Source organism: Borostomias antarcticus (assembly GCF_949987555.1).
Source record: "Borostomias antarcticus genome assembly, chromosome: 11".
Lineage (NCBI taxonomy): Eukaryota > Metazoa > Chordata > Actinopteri > Stomiiformes > Stomiidae > Borostomias > Borostomias antarcticus.
The window spans coordinates 22436265-22456264 of record NC_140244.1 but is presented as its reverse complement, the minus strand read 5'-3'; the positions used below and the strand labels follow the sequence as shown (position 1 = coordinate 22456264).

General features: G+C 51.1%; 3 protein-coding genes across 3 annotated transcripts in view; 2 read left to right on the top strand and 1 right to left on the bottom strand.

The window, feature by feature from the left end:
- Positions 1 to 7100, top strand: part of LOC311314976 (bone morphogenetic protein 7-like) — a gene marked incomplete at its 3' end in the record, with an annotated part of 29166 nt that extends 22066 nt beyond the window's left edge. Inside the window, exons 3-7 of the mRNA XM_084445533.1 lie at positions 69 to 217; positions 1456 to 1656; positions 6384 to 6460; positions 6718 to 6828; positions 6951 to 7100. Coding sequence (XP_084301659.1) covers positions 69 to 217; positions 1456 to 1656; positions 6384 to 6460; positions 6718 to 6828; positions 6951 to 7100 — 688 coding nt within the window. The remainder of the gene's footprint in view (positions 1 to 68; positions 218 to 1455; positions 1657 to 6383; positions 6461 to 6717; positions 6829 to 6950) is intronic.
- Positions 7101 to 11355: 4255 nt separating this feature from the next.
- On the top strand, positions 11356 to 14838 carry irf10 (interferon regulatory factor 10; the record flags this gene model as incomplete). Its single annotated transcript, XM_084446170.1, has 8 exons — positions 11356 to 11529; positions 11770 to 11965; positions 12178 to 12225; positions 12835 to 12939; positions 13025 to 13081; positions 13758 to 14144; positions 14389 to 14507; positions 14623 to 14838. 8 exons carry the CDS (start codon positions 11356 to 11358, stop codon positions 14836 to 14838), a joined length of 1302 nt encoding a protein of 433 aa, XP_084302296.1.
- A 2715-nt stretch (positions 14839 to 17553) lies between these two features.
- The window catches only part of LOC311315500 (uncharacterized protein), a gene marked incomplete at both ends in the record, with an annotated part of 2810 nt that continues 363 nt past the window's right edge, over positions 17554 to 20000 (bottom strand). The window contains 3 exons of the mRNA XM_084446169.1: positions 17554 to 18063; positions 18774 to 19005; positions 19177 to 20000. The exon at positions 19177 to 20000 is cut by the window's right edge and continues 363 nt beyond it. Coding sequence (XP_084302295.1) covers positions 17554 to 18063; positions 18774 to 19005; positions 19177 to 20000 — 1566 coding nt within the window. The remainder of the gene's footprint in view (positions 18064 to 18773; positions 19006 to 19176) is intronic.

The following is a 20000-nucleotide window of genomic DNA, read 5'->3' as shown; positions in this document are numbered from 1 at the left end:
ATGTGTGTGTGTGTGTGTGTGTGTGTGTATGTGTGTGTGTGTGTGTGTGTGTGTGTTTCTCCCTCCAGGGAGTCGGACCTGTTTCTGCTGGACTCACGGGTCATCTGGGCGGCGGAGGAAGGCTGGTTAGTTTTCGACGTCACGGCGACCAGTAACCACTGGGTCCTGAACCCGGGTCGGAACCTGGGTCTTCAGGTGGCGTTGGATAGCGCCGACGGTGAGTGGAACCCGGCCAGAACCAGCCGGAACCAGCACCACCCACGAGGGAGGTTCTGTAGTAGAACTCCGGCCCCCGGGGGCTGGATTACCTCACCACACACCTCACCTACTGACCGCTGTAGCGCCACCAGCATCAGCAGCAGAGATAGGGGTTGAGAGAATACAAGCCCTCATCCTTCAGTATCATCCGTTATACCCTCATCATCATCATCATCATCATCATCACCCACGCACAACACATCAAAACAACATCGGGCCCATCACAATAACATTTGGCTGTCTCTCCAGTGACTAAACCCGCAACATCTGATATGAGATATGAGTTCGTATCAGGATGTTCTTCGCCGCAAGCGTAAACAATATCAGCGAGCGCTCCGTAGGAGTGTGCTGCGCACAGTCAAGCCGTTGTTGACGGCGCGGATGTTGACCTCAATCAACTTCCTGATCCGGACGGAACTCTGACTCTTATCTGAGACCAGAGAGAGCGGTTACAGGCTAGGTAGAATAGAACCTTTCATGTCGAAGAGGGTGGTGTGTACTGTGTGTGTGTGTGTGTGTGTGGGAGGGGGGGGGGTGCTGGTGAGCATGTGCAGACAGGCGCGTGGGACGCCCTGGGAACGACAGCCTGCCTTTAACTTGGCACAGCCATCAGGGGAACATTCCTGTGTGTGAGATCGCTGTGTAGCGTGGATCACACGCACACACACACACACACACACACACGCACACCACATTTAGTGTCAAGTATGTCGGTCCGATGTGTTACTCTTTGATGTCCAGCACCACATTGAGAGAAAGGGAAAGGCATTCTTAGACGAAAACCTCATTTGGGGGAAAAATCTACTCCAGGACTAACAGACACTAAAGAACTGTTTCTCATTAGGGGCCGGGTGCGGGACCACACACACTTAGGTACACACACACGCTAAATAAACCCACCTTCCTACACACATTCCCATTCTCTCTATCGCCGAAATCTCCCCTGCCTGTCTTTCTCTCTCTCTCTCTCACGCACACACACACACGCACACACACATCATGTACACACACACACACACACACACATACACACACACACATCATGTACACACACACACACACACACACACATCATGTACACACGCACAGACACACACAGACACACACACGTCACACACACGTCACACACACGTCACACACACACACACACAAACAGAGAGATAATAAAGATGATCCCTGTCTTGTCTTTTCTTACAGGTGGGAGTGTGAACCCTCGGATGGCAGGTCTGATCGGCCGCAGCGGACCCCAGAATAAACAGCCCTTCATGGTGGCCTTCTTCAAAGCCACCGAGGTGCACCTGCGCAGCATCCGGTCAGCAGGGGGCGCCAAACAGCGCAACCCCAACCGCTCCAAAGGGGCCAAGGGCCAGGAGGCCCTCCGAGTGGCCAACATTGCAGGTGAGGGGGCCTCAGGGATGATTGTGTGTGTGTGTGTGTGTGTGTGTGTGTGTGTGTGTGTGTCTGGCCCATGTCCTTAAATAGCAGGCGAGACAGGTGGGAGTAGAGCATATATCTGTCTGTCTGTCTCTCTGTCTGTGTGTCTGTCTGTTTGTGTGTCTGTTTTGTCTGTGTCTGTGTGTCTACGAAGCATATGTGTGTGTGTGTGTGTGTGTGTGTGTGTGTGTGTGTGTGTGTGTGTGTGTGCGCGCGTGCTGGCGTTCCGAATCTGGACGTTCCGATCTGGACGTGTTGAAGTTCTTGGCGGTTCCGGGATACCGGCACGTTCCCGGGCCGAGCTGGCCGCTCCGGCCGCCAGGTGACATCAGAGAGGCCGATGACACACCTCTTACGGGAATTCTCGGCACATCTACAGTCCGGCGTGAGGGGCCAGTGCACACAAATCACGGGGGGGAGAAGAAGCCTTTGTTCTGGTGCGCTCGCGGCCGAGCTCGGGGGGGTGGGGAGGGGGTCTGCGTGTGTCGGATGCGCGAGAACGCCGTGTTTACATGAAGCGCTGAAACGTGACACCATAATGCCCCGGCTTCAAATAGCCCCCCGTCCGCCTCCATGTTTATTTACACCATCCAGCGCCACAGCGGGTCACACAGGGAGGGGCGGGGGGGGGAAGAGGGGGGCGGGCCTTTACGGGCAGACGGAGCAGAGCACATCTGTAGTGTGGGGTGAGGGGGGGGGGCAAGGGGGTGGGGGCGGCTGGCTGTGTTCCGGGCCGGGCCGGGCCAGGACATGTGGGCCGGCAGAGGGCCTGTTTGGAGGGAAGGGGGGGGGGCGTGTGCTCTGGATGGTCTCTGTTAGAGAGCTGATGAGAACCATTTGTCCCCCTGATCACTCCGAATAGAACCGGCCCCGCAGGAAGGACTGATCCGCAGGAACCCTGAGGGTATGGGATGTGGGGCACCGCAGAGAGAGAGAGAGAGAGAGAGAGAGAGAGAGAGAGAGAAAGAAAGAGAGAGAGAGAGAGAGAGAGAGAGAGAGAGAGAGAGAGAGAGAGAGAGAGAGAGAGAGATGTTTTTCAGGGCAATAGTTTGTCTCCAACTCTATTTAACATCTATATTAATGACTTGCCGACACTGTTGGAGCAATCTAGAACCCCTGGACTAACTCTTAACAATAAGGACGTTAAATTCCTGTTCTATGCTGATGACCTGGTGCTGCTGTCACCCACAAAACAAGGACTACAAGCAGCACCTGGACCTCCTGGACTAGTTCTGTTAGAACTGGGCCCTGACTGTCAGCTTTAACACATCTAAAAGTATGATCTTCCAAAAGAAGCCCAGATCTCAGGAAACGAAATATAAATTAAAATTAGGAAACACCCATTTAGATCACACACTATATTAGGATTACCTAGGGCTCAAAATCAGTGATCGGGTAACTTCAGTCTGGCAGTGAATGCACTGAAACAAAAAGCATGTAGAGCATTCTATGCAATTAAGAGAACTTTTTACAAAGTAGAGATACCAATTAGAATTTTGACTAAAATATTAGACAGTAGCCATGTTTCTTCCACACGTTTTATGCGAATTAAGTTATATCGAATTAAAAATGCCTTATGGAAACAGTAAAATTCGATTAAAAATCATCAAAATCGACAAAAAGTTTGTACTGTCGATCTCATTGGATTTTCTCTTGTTCGATAAAAGAATTTTTTGATAAATGCTTTATCCGATTTAAAGCTCTAGATGGAAACGCACGTTCACCGGCTTTATTCGCATTCATATTTTTAGCGATCCTCACACAATTCGATTGACAAGTGGATGGAAACATGGCTAGAGTAATCCTCCCAATCGCTCTTTATGGCAGTGAAGTTTGGGATCCACTCAGTCATCACGACTACACTAGATGGGACAAGCATCCCATAGAGGCCATGCATGCAAAATTCTGTAGGTCCATATTAAACATCCAAAGAAAAACACCAACCAATACATGCAGGGCAGAATTTATCCACTGATTATTAACATTAAAAAAAGAACTCTTAAAGTCGCACTGAAATGAAAAAAGCATTCTGTCCCATTTTGGTTCACATAATTGGCCATAGTGTTCACCTATTCAACGATGTATGCCAAAATAATTACAAAATTCTTCTTTTGTTGTAATCTTATATCAAAGTATATAATTTCTTACTTCCTGGAAAACAGTAGGTCACGTGCAATGATGACAACAGGTACCTTAGATTTTAGGCCAATAATCTCACGACATCCACCCGTCAATCAACGCTATCCTTCTATCGAATCTGTCTAAAGTTCTTAAAACCCGTCCACTTGTCAATATTCCAATCAAATTCCTCTAAACATATGTCCCACCCTCATAGCTTGTTTGCGTCGGAAATACGTCAAACTACGGAAGTTAGATGATCTCAAACGTCCGTTTCAGTGCGACTTTAAACTTTGGTTACATCTCAAATTGAGCCCCTGAAACACACTGAGAAGTCACTATAAACCCAAGAACTGAACTCCCAAAAGAGTCCCTTCTGTCAGCTGGTCCTGAGACTTACTGATCACATACATACAGTAACACCCAATACTGTACAATGTCAACCTTAGACCAGCACAGCTTTACAACCACTAACCAGTCAGGCAAATTATTAAATAAACAAAAGATTCCTATCTGGAACTTGGATGATTCAAACCAAACCAAAACACAAAACAAACTTAATTGCTATCTGGCCCTGAACCATGAATATGAATGATCAGCATACCTCTTCACTGTCAGAGATACAAAACAGAGACAGATCCTGACCAAATACAGATTGAGTGACTACAGTCCAGCCATAGAGAAAAGATGACACACAAAGTCCTGTTTACTAAGAGAGGAGAGTCTGTGGTCACTGTTCCACAGATGAGGTAGAGACTGAGATGCACTTCCTCCTACGCTGTGATAAACTCAATGAAACTAAATAATGAATAATACATAAAATTAAGATGAAACATCTACTTTAACAAGTTCAACCTGTTAAATCCCAGACTTCTGAGAGCTTAATGACCTTTCAAAACTCAAAATACTCCTAGGAGAAGGAGACAGGGCATGAATGAATGAATGAATGAATGAATGAATGAATGAATGAATGAATGAAAGTGTTTATTCATATGACTGCCCAGTACGTATCAGCACACCACAACCTGAGGGACAGTGATCTACAGTAGACATACATACACATACTGTATATTCTCTCTCTCTCTCTCTCTCTCTCTCTCTCTCTCTCTCTCTCTCTCTCTCTCACACACACACACACACACACACATACCACAACATATGTTCCTGTGTTAATACACATTTACTGTGCACATCTTTACGGTTAATTACTATTGCTTATTGTTATTTTTATTATTTATTTATTTATTTATTTTCAATCTACATATATTTTAATGTACCAAAAGGCAACACAGATTAACAAATTGGTCATGCTAATAAAGCAAATTGTATTGTATTGAATTTAATTGAATTGAATTGAGAGCGAGAAAGAGAGAGGGAGAGAAAGTGAGAGAAGGAGAGAGGGAGAAAGGGAGAGAGAGGGAGGGAGTGAGAGAGAAAGAGGGAGAGAGAGAGGAGAGAAAGTGAGAGAAGGAGGGAGGGAGAGAGCGAGAGATAGAAAGAAATATATGTGAGGGACAAAGAAAGTGGGAGAGACAGAAGACTGGGAGAGAGACTGGGAGAGACAGACAGAGAGAGACAGACGGGGAGAGACAGACATAGAGAGACAGACGGGGAGAGACAGACGGGGAGAGACAGACGGGGAGAGACAGACAGAGAGAGACAGACATGGAGAGACAGACAGGGAGAGACAGACGGAGAGAGACAGACGGGGAGAGACAGACTGGGAGAGACAGACAGGGAGAGACAGACGGAGAGAGACAGACGGAGAGAGACAGACAGGAAGAGACAGACTGGGAGAGAGGAGGGAAAGATAAACAGAGGGGAGCCGGCCGGGTCTCTTCTGCACATGTGTTCTTTTCTAGACGCTAGAAACAGTCTCAGCCCTCAGAACGTCCTGACCTCTGTACAGGGTCACTCCTCTAAAACACCCAGACGCCTTCTGAGAGAGAGGGGCTCTCTGTTGAGATGATAACACTGTGCTGGACACTGTCTGGGTCTGATCTGATGGGTCTGCCTGTCTGTCTGTCTGGGTCTGATCTGATGGGTCTGCCTGTCTGTCTGTCTGCCTGTCTGGGTCTGTCTGATGGGTCTGCCTGTCTGTCTGTCTGCCTGTCTGGGTCTGTCTGATGGGTCTGCCTGTCTGTCTGCCTGTCTGTCTGGGTCTGATCTGGTCTGGTCTGTCTGTCTGTCTGCCTGTCTGTCTGGGTCTGTCTGTCTGTGTCTGATCTGATGGGTCTGTCTGTCTGCCTGTCTGTCTGTCTGGGTCTGATCTGATGGGTCTGTCTGTCTGCCTGTCTGTCTGTCTGGGTCTGAGCTGATGGGTCTGCCTGTCTGTCTGGGTCTGATCTGGTCTGGTCTGGTCTGATCTGGTCTGTCTGTCTGAGTCTGAGTCTGAGTCTGAGTCTGAGTCTGAGTCTGAGTCTGAGTCTGAGTCTGAGTCTGAGTCTGATCTGGTCTGTCTGTCTGTTATGTCTGTCTGTCTGTGTGTCTGTCTGGTGGATGTTATAATCTTGTCTCTCTCCTTCTCTGTCTCCTTCTCTCTCTCTCTCTCTCTCTCTCTCTCTGTCCCTCAGAGAACAGCAGTGCTGATCAGAAGCAGGCGTGTAAGAAACATGAGCTCTACGTCAGCTTCAGAGACCTGGGGTGGCAGGTACGGCCAGCACCCCACACATTCCTCTACACACACACACACACACACACACACCCTCCCCTGCTCAACTCTTCTCTCTCCTCCTCTCCTCTCTTCACCATATCCTTCCTTTTACTCAACCAATCACATGACTTTCCATTCCTTTTGATTCCATTTGGGCATAATGAACTATTGACTCACTCATGATCAATAACCTCTCTCTCTCTTTCTCTCTCTCTCTCTTTCTCTCTCTCTCTCTCTCTGCCTCGTTCTCCCAGGACTGGATCATAGCCCCAGAGGGCTATGCAGCGTACTACTGCGAGGGGGAGTGTGCGTTCCCGCTCAACTCCTACATGAACGCCACCAACCACGCCATCGTACAAACTCTGGTGAGCAGCCAGGACACGAGCGACTAACCCGCCAGTAGAAGTGAGTCATGTTAGATCTCTGCCGGTCAGTGACCTCCCATCCCCCCCCCCCCTCCCACCCCCCCCCCCCTCTCCCTCCCCAGGTCCACTTCATCAACCCGGAGACGGTGCCCAAGCCCTGCTGCGCGCCCACCCAGCTGCACGCCATCTCGGTGCTCTACTTCGACGACAGCTCCAACGTCATCCTCAAGAAATATCGCAACATGGTGGTCAGAGCCTGTGGCTGCCACTAGGGCTAGGGTCAACGTGTTGTAGCCCCTCCCCCACACACACACAAAGAGGAACAAACACGTGTGCGCACGCCCGCACGCCCGCACACACACACACACGCACACACACACACAAACAAACAAACCCAAACACACGTCCTGTGCTTTCTACTGTGTATATGAGACATTTAAAGCAGTGATTGTATAGCTATACACAGTCAACAATCTTTGGTTCATTTCATTTTGTTTATGGTAGTTAATGTGATTGTTTTTACTGTAGAGGTTATTTTTATGCTTTTTTATGACTGAACGACTTGGAGGTTTGAGAACTCTTCATGTACAATACTGTGTAAATAGTTTTTAAACAAAGAGAAAAGTGTATTTATTTCCTGGGAGTGTTAATGTTAGGTTTGTGTTTCTCCTGTGTTCTTCATTATCTATGTTATACAGTTACTCCAGCACTCTGAGGACTTGAACAGATTTCACCATCAGATTCCAGATATTACACTGTAGGCCTCAGGACCACAGAGGGTCTACAGGACAATCTGAATCTCCTTTGTCAAACTCTCTCTCTCTCTCTCTGATTCCCTCTCCTTCTCCCTCTCTGTCTCTCCATCTCTCTCTCTCTCCCTCTGTCTCCCACTTTCTCCCTCTGCTCACTCTCTCTCTCCTCTCTCTGTCTCTCCATCTCTCTCTCTCTCTCCCTCCGTCTCCCACTTTCTCCCTGTCTCACTCTCTCCTCTCTCTGTCTCTCCATCTCTCTCTCTGTCTCCCTCTCTCCCTCTGTCCCACTCTCTCTCTCTGTTTCTCCATCTCTCTCTCTGTCTCCCTCTCTCCCTCTGTCTCCCTCTCTCTCTGTTTCTCCATCTCTATCTCTCTCTCCCTCTCGTTCTCACGCTCTCTCTCCTCTCTCTCTCTTTCTCCCTCCTTCTCTCTAACACCCCCCCCCCCTCTCTCTCTCTCCCTCTCTCGCTCCGTGATGTTTTCCTTGCACAGTGAAGGTGGTAAATCCATCGTCTGTGCCAACCAAGCCAGCGGCGGTCTTGTCATGAGAAAAGGCCTCAGCCCTGTCCAGAGCCAGGGACCTACCGCAGCACACATGGCGCTCAGGAGTTGAACACCCGCTTTTACAGTTTTATAGCCTACAGACTGAAATATTTGATTTAAGATGAAGCAGATAAAGTAACGGAGTTGTTTACTTGAAAACAAGAAGCATCGATTATTCTTCCATTCCATTCCATTTATAGACTTCAACTTAAGTTTTTGTTTTCACCATAAAAGGGCAGACAGCGGTAACTCAAGACATGACGATGCCATAATACAAATGAGAGAGAGAAAGGGAGAGAGAGGGAGAGAGGAAGAGAGAAAGAGAGGGAGAGAGAAAGGGAGAGAGCGAGAAAGGGAGAGAGAGGGTGAGAGAGAGTGGTATTGTAGGTCATGGTAGGATGTTCAGGTCTACGCTCTGTGCTGTCTGGTCTGCCCTCCCATCTCGGTGTTATTTAAGAGGTCTATTTATTTTGAGCGGAGGGGACTGACAACACATCGTCTCCTCCGCTCACTACAGTGTTTTACTGCACAACTGGTACAATAAATTTGGAGAAAACAAGTATGACTCCGTCTTCTCTCTGGATAAATATGGAGCTACATGACCTTTAACCTTCAGCGGCGTGGATGTGCAGCAACTCATGTACAGTACAACATATGAACACACACACACACACACACACACACACACACACACACACACACACACACACACACACACACAAACAGCCTCTACAGTACGTTCCCATACATCAACCTTTTCCATGCAATCCTCCTCTCTCCTCCTCATCCTCTCTCTCTCTCTCTCTCTCTCTCTTTCTCTCTCTCTCTCTCTTCTTCCCAGGCTCTCCTCTCCTGTGTTCTCTCTCTCCTCCAACATCCTGTTTATTGCCTGGCCTGGCTTGGATTAGTGTACCATACCACCCGCAGACTTCCCAGCCCAGCAAAACTCAGCCCATGTGTGTGTGTGTGTGTGTGCGTGTCTGTGTGCACGCTCCTGTGTGTGTGTGTATGTGTCTGTGTGCGCGCGCTCCAGTGTGTGTGTGTGTGTCTGTGTGCGCGCTCCTGTGTGTGTGTCTGTGTGTGTATGTGTGCGCGCGCTCCAGTGTGTGTGTGTGTGTCTGTGTGCGCGCGCTCCTGTGTGTGTGTGTGTCTGTGTGCGCGCTCCTGTGTGTGTGTGTGTGTGTGTGTGTGCGCGCTCCTGTGTGTGTGTGTGTGTGTGTGTGTGTGTGTGCGCGGAGTCCCAGGGTCAGGGGGCGCTCAGAGCTGCGGGTCTCGGGAGTATAGGGCCGTGTTTCAGGACTACCAGCCTCTCCCACCTCCAGGTCAGAGGCGCCGGTCAATTCCTCACCTCTTCTTTACCGTGTGGCGAGATGGAGGTGAACTCAGGTGAATTCCTTCCCCGTTATCTGACAAGTTCCCCCTCCCTGTCCCCCTGTAACTCGGACATGCGATAATACACGTCCTAGGCCTGGCATTGGAAGCATGCTGTCGGCCCATCTCTGCCTGACCCCCAGTAGAGGGGTTAATGACCCCCATAGAAGTTAACGGGCTGGTAATATGGCCGTGTGCCCCTGGGTCCCCCACCCAGACCCCCCCCCCCCCCCCAAACCTCACATCCGCTGTCTGCACCTCCAGGCCTTCCGCCCCCCCTCCCTCCCCCCTCCACCCCTGAACCTGACCCCCAGGAACACCAGCACTAGCCTGCCCCCCCCACCCCTCCCAATCCATCACCACCTCGCGCCCCGACCCCCCCCCCCCCCCCCGGTGTCACGTTGTTTTATGTCCCCACAGGAACCACTCTTACCTCACCACGTTGATGGAGAGAAAGAACAATTCCGTTTATTTGCTTTCCACCGCTGCTTGGCACTTGACAGCCCCCTGCCATACGCGCACACACACGCACGCACACGCACACACACGCTGAACATGTAACGCGGTCTTTTCCTCAGATGCTGTATTAAGCCTCTGATTCAATGATCAGTCAGAGACAAACACAGACAGATAAGACAGAGGCACAGTCTGCCCTCTACTGATGAAAATGTTTACTCGCTACCGCTGTGTGCGCGTGTGTGTGTGTGTGCGTGCGCACGTGTGTGAGTCTGCCTATCTTATCAGTCTGTCTGGTGAAAGCATGAGTTTGATACACAGCCGAGTTAAACATTAAACTGGCTGTGCTTAAACGTTTAGAATATGCCAGTAAATCAGTTCTCTAGAGTTATTGGCTGATATGTGTGGTGTGTTGGCTTCCCATTCTGGAGGAGGAGGGGCCTCGGCCAGAAAGTCCCTATCGCTCTACACTTTCACTTTCACATGGAATTCAAAGTGTCAGGTTTCACACAGTGGGTACGTAGTCCGCCACGCAGACTTGTTGACGGCATCCTGCAATAAATGTAGCCTACACACCTACAGAGGCAAGAACACACGCGCGCGCGCACACACACACACACACACACACACACACACACACACACACACACACACACACACACACACACACACACACATACACACACAGCCCCCCCCCCCCCACACACACACCTCATGACATTTCCAGTGTTGACTGAAGGGGAGACTCCCTGTGCAGTAGCTCGCCTCTGCACTCACTCACCATAGACTTGGCTGACGTGATTTGGACAAGGGGATTATGAATTGATAAGCAGTATCATTACTGAACTGAATATCATTTATCAAGTGAATAAATTTAGTAGCTATGTATAAAGCAGCAGAGGGTTTTTGGACACCTGTATTCGTTTAATTGATGGATTTAATTCAACAATTCATTTATTTTTCATTGATGTCACCACCAGCCAATAAACTAGATAAATACATGTTGCACAACCACTTGACATATGCCTACGACAGGAAACCAAAAGTTTGAGCTACCACGTTAGTTTCGTTTTCTGTTTTCTTTGTGGCTTCGATCACTGAACTCTCCCAGCCTGTTAGGTTATGCAGCGGGCTTTCACTATTCGTTGCAAGTTTCCGAATAGGCCTAGTCTAATTTCTCACACGGAGAAGAAGGGTTCGAGTCTACCATTATGCTAGATAGGATTATTACAACTAAAGTAGCCTATGTTTATTATGCATATTTATTTTCTAATTGCTTTGTTGCTGATGCGATTTGAACTTGGCTGCGGAACCATCTATAGGTCAACCTACTGGAACTTCTTCATTTGGAATCATTAATTATTTATAATACAAATTCAAAGTTTGTATGTAGCCTACATTCAAGATGGAAGAGCGAGCCAAGAATTTGCGCCTGAGAGAATGGCTGATTGCGCAAATAGACAGCGGGCAATATGCAGGGCTGAGCTGGGAGAATGAGAACAGAACCCTGTTCAGGATTCCCTGGAAGCATGCCGCAAAGCAGGATTATAAACAGAACGAAGACGCGGCTCTGTTTAAGGTCAGGACTTAAAAGGATTGAAACACCACCGACCTTGGAAGAGCCACATGCATAATCCATCACAATCACTGCTGTTAACCACATACCGACTGGGTTGTAACTTGTTGCTCATGAATTATGTCCAGAAGATAATCTGTTCTAAAAGCTCTTTTTTTGGTATTGATTATTTTACATCGACGACTTATTGTGCATGTCTATTTACAAAGACACGTTTTATCTTGTTTCTTGCGTGTTTTGCAGGCTTGGGCTGTGTATAAGGGTAAGTATCGCGAGGGGAGGGATAAGGCAGACCCTACCATGTGGAAGACTCGTCTGCGTTGCGCCCTCAACAAGAGCACAGACTTCCAGGAGGTGCCACAATGCAGTCAGCTGGACCTGTCCGAGCCCTTCAAGGTCTACTGCATCAAAACCGAGACGGACTCAGACAGGGGACAAGGTAGGCCACACCTCTCCTTCACCTCGCTCCCCCTCTCCTGTCCCCGCCTATACCTGTCCCCTTCTAACCCCTCCCCTCCTGGCCACTCCCCCCTGCCCTCGCCCCCCCCCGACCTCACCTCTCCTCTCTCTGACTCCCCTCCTTCACCCTTCTCTCCATAATGCCCTCTTTTTTCCTCTCTTATTCTTCTGCCTCTCTCCATCCCCTCACAGAGTCTCTTCAGGCGGAGAGCCCGGAGGTCATTCAGGCTAGCTGGTCAGGTGACCCCCCTGGGAATCCCGAACTCCTCCACCCACAGGTACTGTAACTCAACGTCCGCGCAACCATACTACAACCATATCATAACCATACTGATGTGCCCCAACCATACTCAAACTACACTATCACAACCTGAGTATGGTCTAGAACTGCAGTCCTCATAACCTGGCAGAGTGACTATTAAAATAATATATTATTATATAATTATCGGACCATTGGAAAAAAAACACCACCTTACTGTAACATATCATGAAAAATGTACTTTCACAGATGAGAAAGATCTACAGATATTACTGAAGCTGAACTAGAGTTGCTTTATTAACTGGCTGCAGAGTTAGTAAATACTGACTTTGTGCTGCCACCTAGAGGACGGTTGTAACAATAGCAATCGGGGCTCGACTGCTGTATTCTATTCACCAAGTCTCTGCGCTTTGTTTGCACAAGATTTAAACCAGGTGTGTGTTTCTTTTTGCTCAGTTTGTCCATCGGAGGGAGAGTGAGGATGGAAACAGAGCGACGAGCCTCAGTGGTGGGTATATGTTTCGATGAGCCTCTTGTGCTTAGCGGTGTTGCGTGTTCATTCAGAGCGGCTCATGGTCTTTCCCTTGCAGAAGCTGTGGTGAGAGAACACATGTACCACTCGTCTGACGGGGGGACGCCACGGGGCCCCCTCCCTGCTCCCGCCTTCCTCCCCAGCTCCACGCTTAGCATCTCTGGTGAGACCACCCCCCCCCCCCCTCCCTCACGCTCAGCATCTCTGGTGAGACCCCCCCCTCTCCCTGCTCCCCCCTTCCTCCCCAGCTCCACGCTCAGCATCTCTGGTGAGACCCCCCCCCCCCCTCACGCTCAGCATCTCTGGTGAGACCCCCCCCCCCCCCCCCCTGCTCCCGCCTTCCTCCCCAGCTCCACGCTCAGCATCTCTGGTGAGACCCCCCCCCCCCCCCTCTCCCTGCTCCCCCCTTCCTCCCCAGCTCCACGCTCAGCATCTCTGGTGAGACCCCCCCCCCCCCCCCCCTGCTCCCGCCTTCCTCCCCAGCTCCACGCTCAGCATCTCTTGTGAGACCCCCCACCGAGCAGCTCGTCTCCAACGCTCACCCCCCCTCGTCCTTATATTAACTCAAATAACAATCCTCAACACAATATGTGTGTGTGTGTGTGTGTGTGTGTGTGTGTGTGTGTGTATGTATGTATGTATGTATGTATGTGTATATATATATATACATATATATTTGTATGTATGTATGTTTGTATGTATGTATCTATGTATGTATGTATGTATGTATGTGTATATATATACATATACATATATTTCTATGTATGTATGTATGTATGTATGCATGTATGTATGTATGTATGTATGTATGTATGTATAGGTATGTATGTATGTATGTATGTATGTATGTATATTTAAATCTATATATATATTTGTATGTATGTATGTATGTGTGTGTGTGTGTGTGTGTGTGTGTGTGTGTGTGTGTGTGTGTGTGTGTGTGTGCGTGCATGTGTGCCACGTGTGCGCGCGCGTATCCAGACGTCCGCCTGCGGGTGCGCTTGTTCTACCACGGCTGCCTGGTTCTGGACGTCACCACCACCTCCGCGGACGGCTGCTTCATCCTGCAGGGCCCGGCCCCCCTGGGGAGCGAGCAGATCTACGGCCCCTGCTCGGCCCAGCAGGTCTACTTCCCCCTCCCCACCTCGCTCCGCATGGACGCGGGCGTGGCGCAGGCCATGGACCGCCTCCTGCCCCACCTGAAGAGGGGCGTGCTGCTGTGGGTGGCGCCCGACGGCCTCTTCATCAAGCGCTTCTGCCAGGGCAGGGTCTACTGGAGCGGGCCCCTGGCCCCGCACACGGACAGGCCCAACAAGCTGGAGCGAGAGAGGACCTGCAAGCTGCTGGACATGGCCATCTTTCTGAGAGGTGGGTCTGTGGGCGGAGCAGGCGTGGAGAACGCTGGTACAAGTGTCCAGAACATAAGTGATGGGCGGGTACCTGGACATGTGGGAAGGGAGCTCGTTTGAATTTGATGAAGGACTCTGAACCTGCATTTCTCTCTCCTTCTGTCTCTGTCTGTCTGTCTGTCCGTCCGTCTGTCCGTCTGTCTGTCTGTCTGTCTGCCTGTCCATCCGTCTGTCTGTCCTTCTGTCCGTCTGCCTACGCCCAGAGCTCCAGGACCATCTCCAGGGGGAGGGAGAGAGTCCTCGCTATAAGGTTGACCTCTGTTTTGGGGAGGAGTTTCCAGACTCCAGCCTACTGGAGAGCAGGAAGCTGATTATGGTACAGGTGGGTGATTGGGCACACCAGGGTGACATCAGATGCATGCATGTCACCCCTCCAGCAGATGTCCTCGTAAGCACACTAACCTACGCTCTCTCCTCCCCTGTGTTCTTGTGGGAAGGTGGTACCCCTGTTCGCTGTCGACCTGCTGCAGAGGTTCCAGGCGGAGGAGAAGCACCTTCACACCCTCAGCGCTCACAGTGTGGAGGAGGGCCCGCCCAACCCCAACCCCACCCCCGCCCCCGCCCCCACCCTGAACACCAGCAGAGACCTCCGACCCCCCCCCCCAGCAAGACCTACTGAACCCCCGACCTCAGAGCACCAACGACAAGTCTGAATACCTCAAACAGGACAGTGCACCCCAAATAACAGTATGGTGATTTGATTATAATGCATATTTTCGAGAGGCATATGCATATTTGGACTAAATGACCTTTCACACTGCCAAAAAGTTATCTGTATCAGTCAGCTAACAGTCTATGCCTTTTCTTCGAAATACTTGAGTGTGAAAGCTTGCGGGCCGTTCCAGGCCTAGATGCCGCTGGGGAGCCGGTCTGTAGCGGACTGATGTGGATGACAACGCCGGGCATTTTAGAGCGTTAAGCGGTCGTGCTGTGAAATAGGGAACTTGTACTGTGAAAGCAGGAAGGATTGGAGTCACTAGTTGTGGGCGGATGTGGATCAAGGCCATGGGGATCATAGTGGCCTGGGGTGAAAGGCTCGTAAGACTGGATTAGTCTGGATTAGTAATCGTATCACTGTTGTAGCATAATAGAGGTGTATCATGTGAAGAGTCTTTCTACTTCCTGTCACCTGATTATCAGTATCTCTAAATCTAACGTATGAGCCCAGACAACACATCAGCAGCTGTAATATAAAGCAAGGATATGAGCGATTTAGACCTCTATCTCTGGTAATATAACACTGTAACATTTAATTGTATGAGTAAAGTATTATCTAAATGAACTCTCCTTTGCAATTATTTATCGTAGCACATGAATGCTTGACGAGCCATTCAGTATAGCCTCTACACTGTGGACTGTATGGTAAAGATTCGTGAAGAATATCACACATCCATATGAATCTATAAAGCTTTTTTTTGTTTATTTCTAGCGAACATCATAGAACAGATTCACAATTTTAAAAATATACATTTTTATAGCTATAACATTTACAAAGAAAAAAAAAAACAGGTAAGGTTTTTGTTTTTGAAAAACAAAACAAAAAACAAAAAAACTAAAGTGAAAGAGTGTGCTGAATCAGAAGAGATACCCGTATCTGAGTTTTTAAAATACTTTCATTGTTTTTCCCTGCACTCAGACATATACAGTACATGAAGAAAAGAATGGGGAACAGAAGCATACCGTACACAGGGGTCACAGGGGTCAAAGGGTATTCACAAAGCATCATGTTCCAACATGTTATTACTGTAGCACCATTACTCTTCCTGCCACACCCCTTCCCTTCTTCCAGCCATCCTTCTTTTTCTTTTTTCCTCCACTGAAAAAACGAGTGTTGAGGCCAGATGGCAGACCTGTACGGAAGTACGGAAGAGCATTAGGGCCAACAACAAGTTTTTTTTTTTAAAGCTTCTGACTTAAAGTCAGAATTTCTGACTTTAAAGTCAGAATTTCTGAGAAAAAAAGTCAGAAATAACTTCTGAGATTAAAGTCAGAATTTCTGAGATTAAAGTCAGAAGCTTTAAAAAAAAAAAATCTCTGTTATTGGCCCTAATGCTCTTCCGTAGACCTGTCTGTGTGGATGGAGGTCGTCTGTTGCGCAATTTTTCATTAGTGTTTTTCCCCTCGAGTTGGTTTTTTTCTGAGCTAATGATGCGAACACGTTGGAGCGCAACGCCTTTGGCGAGCGGCGTGGTGACGACGGGACGCCTAGCGGTGAGATTAAAAAGGTGAAGGGTTCGCCGGTACATTCACCCTGCCTGCCCGCAGCGACACTTGCGACTTCGGCTCAGAAGCGAGAAAAACAAAACGGAAAATGCATTACGAAAGTGACAATCAGAGAGTTTGCATTAAATCTGTTTAGCATATTTATATAACATCTGTAATGTAATATATAGTCATATATTTATTCATATATATATATCTGCACTTTCTCAGTAGAGTTTACTTTCATAACACTGATTGAAAATCGATACCCTGCAGAAAAACATTTTCAGTAAGTAGGCATGTGGGACAACCATTACAAAAACAGAGTGAACCCAGACAAGTGCTTGATTGTCTCACTAAATGTCTCACTGTCACCTGCCCTCCCCAGAGCACCGACCTCTGGCCCCTGTCAGAGTTGTGCTGAGCAAAGAGGGGGAGAGGGACAGAGGGAGGAGAAGAGAGGGACAGAGGGAGGAGAAGAGAGGGACAGAGGGAGGAGAAGAGGGGGACAGAAGGAGGAGAGGAGAGAGACAGAGGGAGGAGAGGAGAGGGGCCGAGGGAGGAGAGGAGAGAGGGACATAGGGAGGATAAGAGAGGGACATAGGGAGGAGAAGAGAGGGACAGAGGGAGGAGAGGAGAGAGACAGAGGGAGGAGAGGAGAGGGACAGAGGGAGGAGAGGAGAGGGGGACAGAGGGAGGAGAGGAGAGGGACAGAGGGAGGAGAAGAGAGGGACAGAGGGAGGAGAGGAGAGGGACAGAGGGAGGAGAGGAGAGAGAGAGAGGGAGGAGAGGAGAGGGGGACAGAGGGAGGAGAGGAGAGGGACAGAGGGAGGAGAGGAGAGGGGGACAGAGGGATGAGAGGAGAGGGACAGAGGGAGGAGAAGAGAGGGACAGAGGGAGGAGAGGAGAGAGACAGAGGGAGGAGAGGAGAGGGGGACAGAGGGAGGAGAGGAGAGAGGGACAGACGGAGGAGAGGAGAGGGGGCCAGAGGGAGAGCCGGGCTCCTGTTCCGGGCAGCAGTGTGGACACCCGTAAAATCTTTTTCCTTCCCTGCAACCCTGCCTTGAGGTCTCTCCATTGTGTGTCTTGGTGGGCGCAAATAGAGACAAGGAGGGTGTGTTTGTGCTTGTGTGTGTGTGTGTGTGTGTGTGTGTGCGTGTGTGTGTCTACTCCCACTTCCTCTGCTTAGAGCCATGAGGTAAATCCGGAGGGGGCGTGTCAGTCTCGTTGGGGGGGAGGAGGAGGTCGGGGGCGGACCAACGCCTCTTGCGTGGGCGTGGCTGCTCTCGGGCGGGGGGGTCTGCCGTGGGGGGAGGAGGAGGAGGAGGAGGAGGAGGAGGAGGAGGAGGAGGAGGAGGAGGAGGAGGAGGATGAGCGTGTGCCTGGTGAGGGAGAGGAGGAGGAGGCGGCGGCGGCGGCATCATCTCCTCTCGGTGTGCGGCGGAGTCCGGCGCCGGCCTGGCCCTGGCGCCGTGTGTGCGCTGGGCTCGGGGGGCGGCGCGCGTGGCGTGTGTCCGGGGGAGAGTGTGTGCGGGGGTGAGGGCCAGGCAGACGTCCCCCTCGGCCAGCTGGCGGCAGGCCAGCCCGTAGAGCTGCAGGGTTCTCTGAGGGCAGCAGGAAGACCAGCCCCGGTCCCTCACAAAGAACGGGTACTCCGCCAAAACCGTCAGGAGCTCCTGCACAAGAACAAGATTTAAGAGTCCCTTATTCGTCACAGTGTACAATTACAGTGAAATGTTGCTACCGGGTCTATCATCAACAACAATAACAACAACAACAACAACAACATAATAATAATAATAATAATAATAATACATTTTATTTGTAACACACTTTTCATTTAAAAAAAATCTCAGAGTGCTACAGGTTTACAAACAAAACACAACTGAAAAAAACAAAACAAAACAACAATCAACAAAACAATCAACGTCATCATACTGTAAACATCTACATCAATACAGCCAAACTAAAGACGGAGGCAGCCGTGACTTAAAAAAAAAACTGTAGTATGACAGCTTTTACATATGAAAAACACTGCATGGACTTTCAATGGATGGGAAAGCCCACCCGAGCATTCATCCAATGGGAAAGCTGCCCCGAGCGTTCAGCCAATGGGAAAGCCCACCTGAGTGTTCAGCCAATGGGAAAGCTGACCCGAGCATTCAGCGAATGGGAAAGCTGACCCGAGCGTTCAGCCAATGGGAAAGCTGCCCCGAGCGTTCAGCCAATGGGAAAGCTGAACCGAGCGTTCAGCCAATGGGAAAGCTGACCCGAGCGTTCAGCCAATGGGAAAGCTGACCCGAGCGTTCAGCCAATGGGAAAGCTGACCCGAGCGTTCAGCTAATGGGGAAACTGACCTGAGTGTTCAGCCAATGGGGAAACTGACCTGAGTGTTGCGGTCGGCGAGGAGGACCTGCAGGTGGTTGAAGCCGTGCGCGCCGCCGGCGGCGATGAGCAGCACGGTGCAGGTGCCGAGGTGGAGGTCTGGCGTGGCGTCCGCGCTCCTCAGGAAGTCCTCGGTGCGTAGCTCCTCCACCCGTTTCAGACGCCCGTTGGCCAGCTCGATCAGGGATCCCTTGGCGAAGTGAGGTAGGAGCGTTGAGGGCGGGGCCTGGGGGCTGGCGGGCGGGGAGGCGGGGCGGGGCGGGCGGGGGCGACGCCCCGGTGAGAGCTCGCTGCCGCCCCGCTGTCTCTCGCGCCCGCTCTCTCGGTCTCTCTCCCGCTCTCTGCGCTCTCGGTCTCTCTCTCTGTCCATCTCTCTCTCTCGTTCCCGTGTCTCTCTCTCGTGCTCGCGTTCCCGCTGGGAGGCGTGGCTGTTGGGCTGGCCCTGGGGCGAGTGCTGGGAGCCCCCCGCGCCGTGGAGCCGGGGCCCCGGGGGGCCGTACACGGGCGTTCCTGAGGGGCTGTAGAGGGGGTAGGCCTGGGCCTGGACCTCGGCCTGGTGGCTCTGCTGGAGGAGCGGGGGGTAAACCGACCCGAGGGAATAGTAGATGTGGGCCTCGACCGGCGAGCCCCCCTGGGGGTCCAGCAGCAGGGCTCCTCTCCCCCCCCGGGGGTCTTGCCCGGGAAGCTGGGGCCTGGAGGGGCCCTTGGCCGCCCCGCGGGGGTCCCTGTCCTGCAGAGGGGAATGTGTGTCCGGGCCGTCCTGAGTGGGGGACTCGGGGAACCCCGGGCCTCCCGGGTGGGAGGGTACCTCCGCGTACCTCCGCCGCCCGTTGGCGTGCGAGCCGTGGGGGCTGACGACCAGCCGGGCTCTGCCGCCGTCGTTCCCGTACTCTCCCGAGGGGGGCGCCCTGGAGGCGGAAGCAGTCCTGCTGCCCGGCCCGTCCAGCCCATTGGGCCTCTTGCCCAGGTACCTGTGTCTGCCCTCGCCCAGGGAGGGGTCAGGCGGGTAGAGGGGGGCGTGGGGGAAAAGGGGCGTGGGGGAGAAGAGAGGGGAGGGGTAGTCCCGACGGCCTGCGCCGTAGTAGGACCACAGCTCCCGGGAGTCGGCTGGGTAGGGGCTCTTAAAGGAGGAGGAGGAGGAGGAGGAGGAGGAAGAGGGAGGCAGAGGGAGCGGGAGCTCTCCTCTCAGCCACCTGGAGTGGTGGGGCAGGGGGGAGGAGAGAGGCTC